Below are 12,820 nucleotides of genomic sequence, written 5' to 3'. Positions count from 1 at the left end.
CAGATCTCGCCGCGATGGCGCCCGCCGATGCCGCGCGCCGCCTGCTCCTCCTCCTCGCGGTGGCCGGGGCCGTCCTCCGCCCGGCCGCGGCGGAGATCAAGCAGGAGTCCTTCAAGGACGACTCCCGCGGGACCATCCTCTTCGAGAAGTTCGGCTTCTCGCACCGCGGGTCCGTCTCCATCGCGCTCACCGGCGCCAAGGCCGTCTCCAAGCTCGCCAAGCCGGACCCCGCGCAGCTTGGCTTCTTCCTCCTCTCCGACGAGGCCCTCTTCGAGGCCATCTACGAGCAGCCGCCGCCCACGGATCTGAACCCCAACCCCGACCCCAACACGGGCTGCGTCCTCGCCAGCCGCTACGTCATCCCGCTCTTCACCTTCGCCGAACTCGACGCCAGCGGCAACTGCAACAAGACCTTCCCCGTCTCCCACCCCGACGAGTACAGCCTCTTCTTCGCCAACTGCGCGCCCGAGACCGCCGTCACCATGGAGGTACGCACCGACATGTACAACACCAACCCGGACGGCTCCAAGGACTACCTCTCCGTCGGCCAGGCCCCCGTCCCGACGATCTACGCCTTCTTCGCGCTCGGCTACGTCGCCTTCCTGGCCGGCTGGCTCTACCTCACCCTCTACCACAACCGCCTCTCGGCGCACCGCATCCACCACCTCATGTCCTGCCTGCTCCTCGCCCGTATGCTCTACTGCATCTCGGCCGCTGAGGACCAGCACTACATCCGCGTCGCCGGATCTTCGCATGGGTGGGACGTGATGTTCTATCTGTTCCAGCTTGTTAAGGGTGTGATCTTGTTCGCCGTGATCGCGCTGATTGGTACCGGCTGGTCGTTCCTCAAGCCCTTCCTGCAGGACAAGGAGAAGAAGGTGCTCATGGTGGTGATCCCGTTGCAGGTTGCAGCTAACATTGCTGCAGCCGTCGTTGGTGAGACCGGGCAGTACTTGCAAGCATGGTTGACATGGAACCAGATCTTCTTGTTTGTTGATGTGGCCTGCTGCTGCGCGGTGCTCTTCCCAGTTGTGTGGTCGATGCGTTCGCTGCGCGAGTCATCCAAGACAGACGGCAAGGCTGCACGAACCCTTGCCAAGCTCACGCTCTTCCGCCAGTTCTACGTCGTTGTGATTGGATACTTGTACTTCACAAGGATCATTGTCTACGCGCTCAAGACAATCACCAACTACAAGTACAGATGGGTGAGTGTCGCGGCAGAGGAGGTGGCCACCATGGCATTCTACATGTTCATGTTCTACATGTTCAAGCCGGCTGAGAGGAACCAGTACTTTGCTCTGGATGACGATGAGGAGGAGGCTGCGGAGATGGCTCTCCGTGAGGAGGAGTTCGAGCTCTAGAGTGTTGCTGTGAGGGGATACATGATGACAGGAAATGCAGCCCTACCTGTTCAATTTCTCCTCCTTGTGATGTTGATCATACTATACAGATGCAGGATTTAACTTATATTTGTCTATGTACTGTGGTAAATCTTCACTTCTGCTTATTTCTTTTAGCTTCAAATGTTGCCGGTGAGACCAGGGGTAATTTGGATTGCTTGTGTTGCAAACTAGGCGAATTCAATCACTGCTGTCATTTTGCCAAGTCTTAGTTTTGCTTCTTGCCCACTTGTTATATTTCCTTTATGAGCAAACAATTTCATTTGTACAGTGAGAAGAGAACATTGATTAACATCTTAATGCCTCATAATATGACAGCAAGATCTGTTAGTGTATTTTGATGAAGAAACTTGACGAGGATCTAGGAATTTGCATAGAACTGGTGTGTGATTGTTCGTGCATTGCCATGTACTTGGCTGCAAAGATTTGTATGCTTGCCTGAGTAGCAAATATGCACCTAGAGACCTACATGGTTTGTAAACTTGGAGTCAACAGTAAGACCCAGTGCTCCAGATTAGCATCGTGATATTTGATCGTTTGTTACTGAGCTATCTGCCTTTATGAGTGTGTTTCTTGTCTGAACTACAGTTTTTTTTTCTCCTGAAGTAAGTTATTATTGCCTGATTTACCAGATACATTTCTAGCACAAGTACAGGCTTTCAGGTAAATTGACTTATTGACATGGCAATATTATTGATATACTTAGTATAGTTTGGAAGCTGCCGGATTGCAATCGTTTGTTAGCTGATCTTCCTGAGAGTGAAATTTGGATGCTTTTGACACTTCAGTCTGAACTGTATTTGAGTTGGCCAATGCGTAGCAGATTGACAATGGAGCTACAGAGTATTCAGGGCCGGCAGAATATGCTCTCTCTGATGATTTTTATGTTCCACGGCAATCTTCATCAACATTTTTCTAAAGGGAAAATGTATTTGGCGAAAGTTACATATTTAGGCTCTGTTCGGAATCTCTCCACCCCGCTCCACTTTGGGGACCTATGGAGCTCGGTTTGAGCCGCTCCGAGAAAATGAGCTGCAGCCTGCTCTGCTCCAGGAGGGCAGTCGAGGAACCGAAGAGGCACTTAGTTATACAACCGAGCGACTCCTACGACGCACAATTCGCTCGTTTGGGTCTTTAGTTTGCAGGATGCCATGTTGTGTAGGGTCATCCGAACAAGCACTGCTTTTTTGGTCAGCCAAAAATTGTGTAGGGTACACTTTGCTCACAATCCCAACATATCTGAGTGATAACAGAACCGCATATAAAAAACAAATTTCCGTGCTGAATTTGTGACATCTTGGCAAAACAGGCTCCAAGATAAACTTCCCCAAACTCCCGAGAAATTCTAAGCTGATTGCCGACATCTTGGCAAAACAGGCTCCAAGATAAACTTCCCCAAACTCGCGAGAAACTCTAAGCTGATTGCCTGAAGCATTTAGTGGCTACTCTGCCAAAACAAACAAGTATATACATGCCTTTTGACAGGGACAAAGCATATCTGGCATGCACCAAAAACCATCCAGTGAAACTGAAAGGAATTGCAAAAATTAAGAAAGGCAACCAGCATCATCTCGTTTCTCCTCAGCCTATCCTGCCAGTGGTCCACAGTAAAAAGGGGCAGAAATTTACGAACAGTTCAGTTCAACAAAAAAGGAAAGAAGCTGTCGAACTGACCGACCGATATGACCCACGGTAACTTCCACATGGGAAACTGCATCCACATCTACAAGTTTCACCAGAAATGTATATGCCTAGAATCATCTCAATAACGTGGCCTATATAACCATGCTATATATATATACTGTATATATCACCAGATCCCTGTTCCTACCAACTACTGGAAACAGAGTTCCCCGCCTTCACCTACCGTCGCCGACGTCTTCCAACCTCTGCCCAATGACAATAGGCTCATCCACAACATACTTATCAAGGTCATAGACGCAGAAGTCCCAGGCCAGCTCCGGTAGACGGCAGAGCGCGCGGAAGCCCCTGGCGAGTCTCGGGAAGACGCCCCTGGCAAATATATTAGAAAGAAAAAAGGTTTCTATCATGTAAACCATAATTTGGAAGAAGACACATATCTTGGAATTAAAATGAAAATTAGACTATATTAGAAAATGAAACAAAACTACAGGGCTTACCCAGTAGTATGAAGAAGCCAAGCGAAAGTGGCACCCAGCGCCAGCGAGAAGATAAACCCGTATCCGACTAGGAGGACCGAGGATGTTGCAGCAAAGGAGTCGAATTCACCTGTGCGCAATAGGATTATCCTTCCAAGTGTGAAAGGGATAAATGCAGATGTACAGGCCAGAACCATGTCAACCATTGTTACCTGATTAGATAGGCATATGTAAGAATTTTGTAGAGACATGTAAAATGACAAGCAGAAAAAGAAATGTAAAGCGTCCATTCCAAAAGCATGGAACTAAGCCAAAACCTTGTAAAAGCCCGGTTAGGATTAGCCTAAAAAACACTGCATTAGCACAACAGGAAAGCACCAAAAAGAACAAGTTAAGACACTGTCAGTTGTGCAGACAGACTTTCAGACTCTGCTGAGCGTGCTGGCCCTTTTATCTCTTGGCTAAACTCCCTTGTTTAGGTCCCTACCATGTTGCACATTACCCCGGCTCTTTTTCTACTGTATATACTTGTACAGTTTTGTCTAACATTTACTGTCGGGGGCACCCCTACGGCTTCCCTGTCAAAATAACCAGAAGATTATACTGCACCTAAATTTGGGAATGCTCCTCTTATCAATGTATTTATCAGTACCGATTAATTGGCAGTAGGCACAATTGCAGGGCAGAACACAGAGCAAGGAAATGAGTATCATCTTACTTATACAACAACTCATACAGGTTTCTTCAATATGGACATCATTTACCTTTGGCAATCTCTAGCCATAACATGTAACCTTAAACCAATGTGGGAAACCATGGCAACAAGATGTGCTAAATGCTACTCCCTCCGTTCACTATTATAAGATTTTGGATATTTCAATATAGACTAGCGGGCTGTTTGGATCGCTTCCACAAAAAGCAGCCTGAGTCAGGCATGATTCTCAGGCGTCCGATTTTGGAGGCCTGAGGCTCAGATCTCTGCCTGAGTGAATAGCTGCCTGATAGGCCTCAATCCAAACACCCCCATAGATACGGACTGAAATGAGTGAACAAACACAGTAAAACGATTCAGAAAAAAGTAAAAATATCTTATAACAGTTAAGGGAGGGAGTAGTAGAGAACACAGGCACGTTAATTGGTGCTTTACTAGTATGGGAAGAATGTAGCACAACATCATTGTAGTATCAAAACCACAATATTAATAAAGTATCAGCAGATATACTAGACTGGTTGAGGAGCAAGGAGAGTAAGCATACCGCCACGGAAAACTGAAGGAGGCGCAGCACGGCGACCTGGCAGCGGCTCCGACGTCCCCCGTACTTTGCGTGAAACACGCGTTCAGCCCGGAGCGCCAGTTGAGCAAGGACGGGGGGTTCAAAGGGGCGGGCGGAGAGCAGACGGAAGGCCTCGGCGCGGCTCCTGGCGAGCGCGAGGCGCCATAGGTACAGGCTGGTGAGCTCCAAGGCAACCTTGACTGTCAGGATGAGGCACAACAGTGATACGATGAGACTCGCAAGCTTTGCCAGGGCCGAGGCACCCACACCGTGGATGGGGCGGATGGAGATCTCCTGTCCGCACACCTGATAAATCAAAGTTCAGCACTTGTCAGTTGGCCCCATTTTACATAAAGGTAAGAGGATCTGTCGGGTCAAGAAACAAAAGAAAAGAGGATATAAAGGGACTATTTCTTCGCAGTGCTTCAGCCTCAGGATGCAGGCGGACGCGGACGTCTGCGAGCCCGCTTAGAGTAATTATTCATAGTAAAATCTGGATGTGTGTAGCAGCTACTCCCTCCGTTCCTAAATATAACACCTTTTAAAGATTTCAATATAGACTACATATGGAGCAAAATGAGTGACTCTACACTTTAAAATATGTCTATATACATCCGTATGTAGTCTGTATTGAAATCTTTAAAAGGTCTTATATTGAGAAACGGAGTAAGTAGTATGCAAAATTGATCATGGTGCTATATTCTTCAAGCATTTGCAGTTTTCTCTTTTGTTATAGTTCAGGAACTCACATATGAGGCAGGCAGCTGTAGTTTTTTTGTTCTACGTTGATCACATCAACTTAAAATCGATAGAGTACAAACTAAGCAGTATTGTATATTGGCCTTTTCTTACATGTGTTTGCTGTTCAGCTTAAAAAAAGTTTGCGGGGATCTGCTGGGAGAGGGTGGAAACCCTAGGCAGGGAATGAGGAGAGGGTGATAGGTACCTCACAGCGGCGCTGGCGGGTGGTGGAGAGCCACCGGAGCTGATAGTCATCATGGACGAAGCGGTTGTTGCCACGGCAGGCGCAGGGGGCGCTCTGGCTCGGCGGGGTGGCGGCAGATGCGGCACTTCTGCTCCTCTTCCTCCGTCCCCGGAGCCGTCCGTCGCCGTCTTCCGCAGAGCTCCCGCGACGGCGCCCATCCGTGGAGCTAGTGGCGGAGCCAGGATTGGAATAAGTTGGTAATGGAAAAGGAGTGGGGGAAACTCAACTTTGTTAGTTTTGCAATGTAACAGCATACAACTACAAGTACAGTGCAATGTTTGGTTTAGAACCACCAGTAGAAAACTGGTCTTTGATCACAGGGCAATATTCACCTTAGTCCCGGTTCAGTCACGAACCGGGACTAATGTGAGCATTGGTCCCGGTTCGTGCGGTCAGGGGCCTGCCGGGCCTCGTGGGGGCATTGGTCCCGGTTCGTCCGGACCCTTTGGTCCCGGTTGGTGGGACAAACCGGGACCAATGGGCCACGCTCCTGGCCCACCACCCTTTAGTCCCGGTTCATAACACAAACCGGGACTAAAGGGCTGGTCCTAGTTGCGGCCAGTGTTTAGTCCCACCTCGCCAACCGAAGGGCGCTCACACCAGTTTATAAGCCCGTCCCTCTCTGCCTTGTTGAGCTCCTCTCAAAGTCAAAATAGATGCTCTTATACAGAGAATTTGATCTAAATTCACAGTAAATTTTTTTGAATTTCATAGAAATTTATTATGAATTTAGGTTGAATTTTCTCTATAGGCGCATCTATGTTCATTTTTTATAGTAAATAAAAATAAATAAACCTTAATAAAATAAACTATAGTAACTAAAATAAATAAACCTTAATAAATTAAATAAAAATAGCAGCAGTAAAATAAATAAAAATAGTAGCAGTAAAATAAATAAAAATAAAATAATTAAAATAAAATACATAAGTAATTAGAAATAAAATAAATAAATTTTTTGTTGTAAGTAGAAACAAAACAAAACAAATAAAGCAAAAGAGAAAACAAAAAACAGAGAAAAAAAATTATGCCACCTACTCGGCCACCACGGCCTGAATACGACTTGAAACCCATCCGTGGGCCAGGATTCAGGCCCGCAGAAGGCCCAGTAGGCCCCACAGGCAAAGAGAACGGTTAGGCCCGATAGCCTGCAGTTGAGAGGAGCTCGAGAGGGTGGGCGCATCAGCGCTTATAAACCACTCTCGAGCCCTCTCAACTAGCGAGGTGGGACTAAACTTTTGACGCGGGGTAGCACAAGGCCTTTGGTCCCGGTTGGTGCCACCAACCGGGACTAAAGGGGGCATTGGTCCCGGTTCGTGGCACCAACCGGGACCAAAGGCCTTTAGTCCCGGTTGGTGCCACGAACTGGGACCAAAGAGTTCCCTATATATACCCCATCGCCACAGCAGAGCACTCCACAGTGCTTTGTTTTTTCTGGCCGGCGAGAGGAGGGCATTTGGGTGCTCTAGCTCACCTCCTATGCACATGAGGTGTTCGATGAAATGTCTGAGCCACACTAGTTAATCTTTGTCCTCTCGAAACTCGACCTCCGAGCTCCATTTTCCCCGAGATTTGTCTAGGTTTAGCGGTCCGTCACGTCCCGTCCCCGTCTTCGCCGCCGTCGATCGCCCGCGCCGATCTCGTCGCCAGCACCACCGTGGTGAGCCTCTTGTTCTTATCTTCTTTCTGAAAGGAAAAAAATTCTTACTTTAGATAGTTACTTGTCTAATTTTGTTACTTTTATTATTCCTTCTTATTACATAGTGCGATGGTTTTGGTATCCGCCCCCGTCGGCCCTCGTCCTGTCTATGATTCGGATGTGGTATATATTATCTTTTTATAACTATTTGGTTCATTTATTGTTTATGACAAATATACCAACCAACGTGACATAGATTTTATTTATCTAGGAGGTGGTTGAACCGGAAATTCTAACCGACCCTATTGTCGAGAGGTTAAATTTAGTTGAAGAAGAAAACAATTACTTGAAGGAAAAAATAAAAAAATTGAGGAGGAGAAGATGATATTGGAGTTGCATGTTGCGGATGTCGTCGATGATCACAAGATCAAGATGGATGCAATGCGCTTGAAGATTAGAAAGATTAGAAAATATGCCATTCATACCGAGGCTTGGTATCATTATGCCGTTGGATCAATTGTTACCTTGGTTGCGATTATGATCGCATTTGTTTTCGCATTGAAATATTTTACATAGTTTCAATGTATGGTTTAATTAATTAGATGCTCTGGAGAGCTATATATATGTTGTTAGATGAGAACTATGTATGTACTTTGGTTCTAATGTGATGATGAACTTCTATTAATTTGGTCACTTAATTATCTATTCATGATGTTCTGTAATGGTTTTTGACACACTTAATTATATATAATGCACGCAGATGAACCGGCAATGGATGTACGGTGACAGACACACCTCCGAGTACATTAAGGGCGTGCATGATTTTCTCGAAGTGGCTGAGGCAAACAAGCAGAATGGTTTTATGTGTTGTCCATGCCCTATATGTGGGAATACGAAGTCTTACTCTGACCGGAAAATCCTTCACACCCACCTGCTTTACAAGGGTTTCATGCCACACTATAATGTTTGGACGAGGCATGGAGAAATAGGGGTTATGATGGAAGACGGCGAAGAAGAAGAGGACGATGACAACTATGTGCCCCCTGAATACGGTGATGCTGCAACGAGGGAAGCTGCTGAAGATCAAGAGGAACCAGACGATGTGCCCAATGATGCTGCAAGGGGGGAAGCTGCTGAAGATCAAGAGGAACCAGTGCCCGATGATGATGATCTCCGCCTGGTCATTGTCGATGCAAGGACGCAATGCGAAAGTCAAAAGGAGAAGCTGAAGTTCGATCGCATGTTAGAGGATCACAAAAAAGGGTTGTGCCCCAATTGCGAAGATGGCAACACAAAGCTCGGTACCGTACTGGAATTGCTGCAGTGGAAGGCAGAGAATGCTGTGCCTGACAAAGGATTTGAGAAGCTATTGAAGATATTGAAGAAGAAGCTTCCAAAGGATAACGAATTGCCCGACAGTACATATGCAGCAAAGAAGGTCGTATGCCCTCTAGGATTGGAGGTGCAGAAGATACATGCATGCCCTAATGACTGCATCCTCTACCGCGGTGCGTACAAGGATCTGAACGGATGCTCGGTATGCGGTGCATTGCGGTATAAGATCAGACGAGATGACCCTGGTGATGTTGATGGCGAGCCCCCCAGGAAGAGGGTTCCTGCGAAGGTGATGTGGTATGCTCCTATAATACCACGGTTGAAACGTCTGTTCAGAAACGAAGAGCATGCCAAGTTGATGCGATGGCACAGTGAGGACCGTAAGAAAGACGGGAAGTTGAGAGCACCCGCTGACGGGTCGCAGTGGAGAAAACTCGAGAGAAAGTACTGGGCTGAGTTTGCAGCTGACCCAAGGAACGTATGGTTTGGTTTAAGCGCGGATGGCATTAATCCTTTCGGGGAGCAGAGCAGCAATCACAGCACCTGGCCCGTGACTCTATGTATGTATAACCTTCCTCCTTGAATGTGCATGAAGCGGAAGTTCATTATGATGCCAGTTCTCATCCAAGGCCCTAAGCAACCCGACAACGACATTGATGTGTACCTAAGGCCATTAGTTGAAGAAGTTCTACAGCTGTGGAATGGAAACGGTGTACGTACATGGGATGAGCACAAACAGGAGGAATTTAACCTGCACGCGTTGCTGTTTGTAACGATCAACGATTGGCCCGCTCTCAGTAACCTTTCAGGACAGACAAACAAGGGATACCACGCATGCACGCACTGTTTAGATGACACTGAAAGTATATACCTGGATAAATGCAGGAAGAATGTGTACCTGGGCCATCGTCGATTTCTTCCGACCAACCATCAATGTCGAAAGAAAGGCAAGCATTTCAAAGGCGAGGCAGATCACCGGAAGAAGCCCGCCATGCGTACCGGTGATCACGTACTTGCTATGGTCAATGATTTACACGTAATCTTTGGAAAGGGTCCCGGCGGACTAGCTGTTCCGAATGACGCTGAGGGACACGCACCCATGTGGAAGAAGAAATCTATATTTTGGGACCTACCCTACTGGAAAGAGCTAGAGGTCTGCTCTTCAATCGACGTGATGCACGTGACGAAGAACCTTTGCGTGAACCTGCTAGGCTTCTTGGGCGTGTATGGGAAGACAAAAGATACACCTGAGGCACGGGAGGACCAGCAACGTTTGCACGAAAAAGACGGCATGCTTCCGAAGCAGTATGAAGGTCCTGCCAGCTACGCTCTTACGAAAGAAGAGAAAGAAATCTTCTTTGAATGCCTGCTTAGTATGAAGGTCCCGACTGGCTTCTCGTCGAATATAAAGGGAATAATAAATATGCCAGAGAAAAAGTTCCAGAACCTAAAGTCTCATGACTGCCACGTGATTATGACGCAACTGCTTCCGGTTGCATTGAGGGGGCTTCTACCGGAAAACGTCCGATTAGCCATTGTGAAGCTATGTGCATTCCTCAATGCAATCTCTCAGAAGGTGATCGATCCAGAAATCATACCAAGGCTAAGGAGTGATGTGGCACAATGTCTTGTCAGTTTCGAGCTGGTGTTCCCACCATCCTTCTTCAATATCATGACGCACGTCCTAGTTCATCTAGTCGACGAGATTGTCATTCTGAGGCCCGTATTTCTACACAATATGTTCCCCTTTGAGAGGTTCATGGGAGTCCTAAAGAAATATGTCCGCAACCGCGCTAGGCCAGAAGGAAGCATCTCCATGGGCCATCAAACAGAGGATGTCATTGGGTTTTGTGTTGACTTCATTCCTGGCCTTAAGAAGATAGGTCTCCCTAAATCGCGGTATGAGGGGAGACTGACTGGAAAAGGCACGCTTGGAGGGGGGACTCAATAATATGCAGGGACGGATATTCTTGGTCTCAAGCACACTACACAATTCTACAGAACTCTACCTTGGTGACCCCGTATGTCGATGAACACAAGAACAGTCTGCGCTCCAAATACCCAGAGCAGTGTGACGACTGGATTACATGTGAACACATCAGGACTTTCAGCAGTTGGTTGGAAACACGTCTCAGAGGTGACACCACTGTTTGTGATGAGTTGTACTCGTTGTCCAGGGGACCATCTTCGACTGTATTGACTTACAAAGGATACGAGATAAATGGGAATACATTTTACACGATCGCCCAAGATCAAAAGAGCACCAACCAAAACAGCGGTGTCCGCTTTGATGCAGCAACCGAGAGGGGAAAGGACACATATTATGGTTACATAATGGACATATGGGAACTTGACTACGGACATGATTTTAAGGTCCCTTTGTTTAAGTGCAAATGGGTCAATCTGTCAGGAGGCGGGGTACAGGTAGACCCACAGTACGGAATGACAACAGTGGATCTGAACAATCTTGGGTACACTGACGAACCGTTCGTCCTAGCCAATGATGTGGCACAGGTTATCTATGTGAAGGACATGTCTACCAGACCGAGAAAAAGAAAAGATAAGGAAGCGAATACATCATACGATGAGCCAAAGCGCCACATAGTTCTTTCAGGAAAAAGGGACATTGTGGGAGTGGAGGGCAAGACAGACATGTCTGAATATTATGAAAAGTTTCATGAAATTCCTCCCTTCAAAGTCAAGGCTGACCCAAGCATCCTGATAAACGATGAAGATTATCCATGGTTACGGCGCAATAAGCAAATGACACAAGCGAAGAAAAAGTGAAGACTTTCTCCTGCAACTATTATGATGATATCATGCCAACTTTGTAACAGACGAGTATGATACCATTGTCCGTTTTGTACACGAAGTGCATCTAGTTTTTGCTGTAACCCTCTCAACTTTCTTGCACATGCTATGTGGATGAAATGATGATACCATGCCAACTTTCAACCTTTTCAGAGTTCATTTGAAATGCTTTTCAATTTTAGGGTCTTATAGTTCAAAATAGTTAGTAAATGCATGAAAAATAACAGGCCAAAATTAAAAATTATGCCACCTACTGGGCCACCACGGCCTGAATACGATTAGAAACCCATCCATGGGCCAGGATTCAGGCCCGCAGAAGGCCCAGTAGGCCCACAGGCATGTACAGAGAGGTTAGGCCCGTAAGCCTGCTTTAGAGAGGAGCTCGACAGCTCAGGCGCACCGCACCTTATAAATAGGTGCGGCTCTCTCTCAGCTAGCGAGGTGGGACTAAACTCACCACCACGCCGCTGTGCAAGGCCATTGGTCCCGGTTGGTGGCACGAACCGGGACCAATTCCACCCTTTGGTCCCGGTTGGTGCCACGAACCGGTACTAATGAGGCTGTGGCCCCATGAGCACCTTTAGTACCGGTCGAACCGGTACTAGAGTTTCTTACTAAGCAGTTTTTTAGTCCCACCTCGCTAGCTGAGAGGCACTAGGAGCGGTTTATAAGCCCTGAGTGCAGAGACGATGAAGAAGAGGCGCAATGCTCACGTTGCTTAGCTTCAAGCCTTGAGGAATAAGGTAGACTGCATGGAGCTATGTGCAGTGCAGTCTACACCATTCCGAAAGGGTTGAAGCAAATCAACGAGCATTGCGCCTCTTTTTTATTTTTAATAACTTATTACAACTCCGGACTTCTTGTGTTCCGACAAAATAAAATAAACTTTAATAAAATTTATGAAACTAAAATTAACAAAGTATTTTTTGTTCAAAACATTATAAGAAACCTCTAGTACTATTGGAACTAAAATCATATAAAATTGATGCAACTAAAATTATCGAAGTATTTTCTGTTCAAAATATTTAAAAGCAAAAAGAATTTTCATAAAGAACTTTTTTTGATAGAAACTTTAATAGCAAAAAGAATTATCATAAAGTAAAATAAATAAGTAATTAGAAACAAAATAAAATAAAATAAATAAGTTTTTTGTTGTAAGTAGAAACAAAACAAAATAAATAAAGCAAAAAAGAAAACAAAAAACTAAATACAGCAAAAAGAATTTTCATAAAGAACTTTTTGTTGATAGAAACTTTAAT

The 12,820-nt window shown here is 46.2% G+C and overlaps 2 protein-coding genes across 2 annotated transcripts in view; one reads left to right on the top strand and one right to left on the bottom strand.

Annotated features, from left to right (window-relative positions):
* On the top strand, window positions 1–1,670 carry LOC123079671 (protein CANDIDATE G-PROTEIN COUPLED RECEPTOR 7; the record flags this gene model as incomplete). Its single annotated transcript, XM_044502474.1, is given in 1 exon segment — window positions 1–1,670. A coding segment is annotated over 1 exon segment (1,347 nt). The 3' UTR covers window positions 1,362–1,670.
* Window positions 1,671–2,469: 799 nt separating this feature from the next.
* LOC123076369 (uncharacterized) overlaps window positions 2,470–12,820 on the bottom strand; it is a 41,236-nt gene continuing 30,885 nt past the window's right edge. Inside the window, exons 2-5 of the mRNA XM_044498659.1 lie at window positions 5,741–6,000; window positions 4,777–5,100; window positions 3,542–3,732; window positions 2,470–3,413 (exon numbers count right to left, since the gene is read on the bottom strand). Coding sequence (XP_044354594.1) covers window positions 3,260–3,413; window positions 3,542–3,732; window positions 4,777–5,100; window positions 5,741–6,000 — 929 coding nt within the window. The 3' untranslated portion in view covers window positions 2,470–3,259. The remainder of the gene's footprint in view (window positions 3,414–3,541; window positions 3,733–4,776; window positions 5,101–5,740; window positions 6,001–12,820) is intronic.

The sequence above is a fragment of the Triticum aestivum genome, chromosome 3D (genome assembly GCF_018294505.1).
Source record: "Triticum aestivum cultivar Chinese Spring chromosome 3D, IWGSC CS RefSeq v2.1, whole genome shotgun sequence".
NCBI classification, from domain to species: domain Eukaryota; kingdom Viridiplantae; phylum Streptophyta; class Magnoliopsida; order Poales; family Poaceae; genus Triticum; species Triticum aestivum.
The sequence above is the reverse complement of the archived record's forward strand: the minus strand, read 5'-3'. Positions and strand labels throughout refer to the sequence as shown.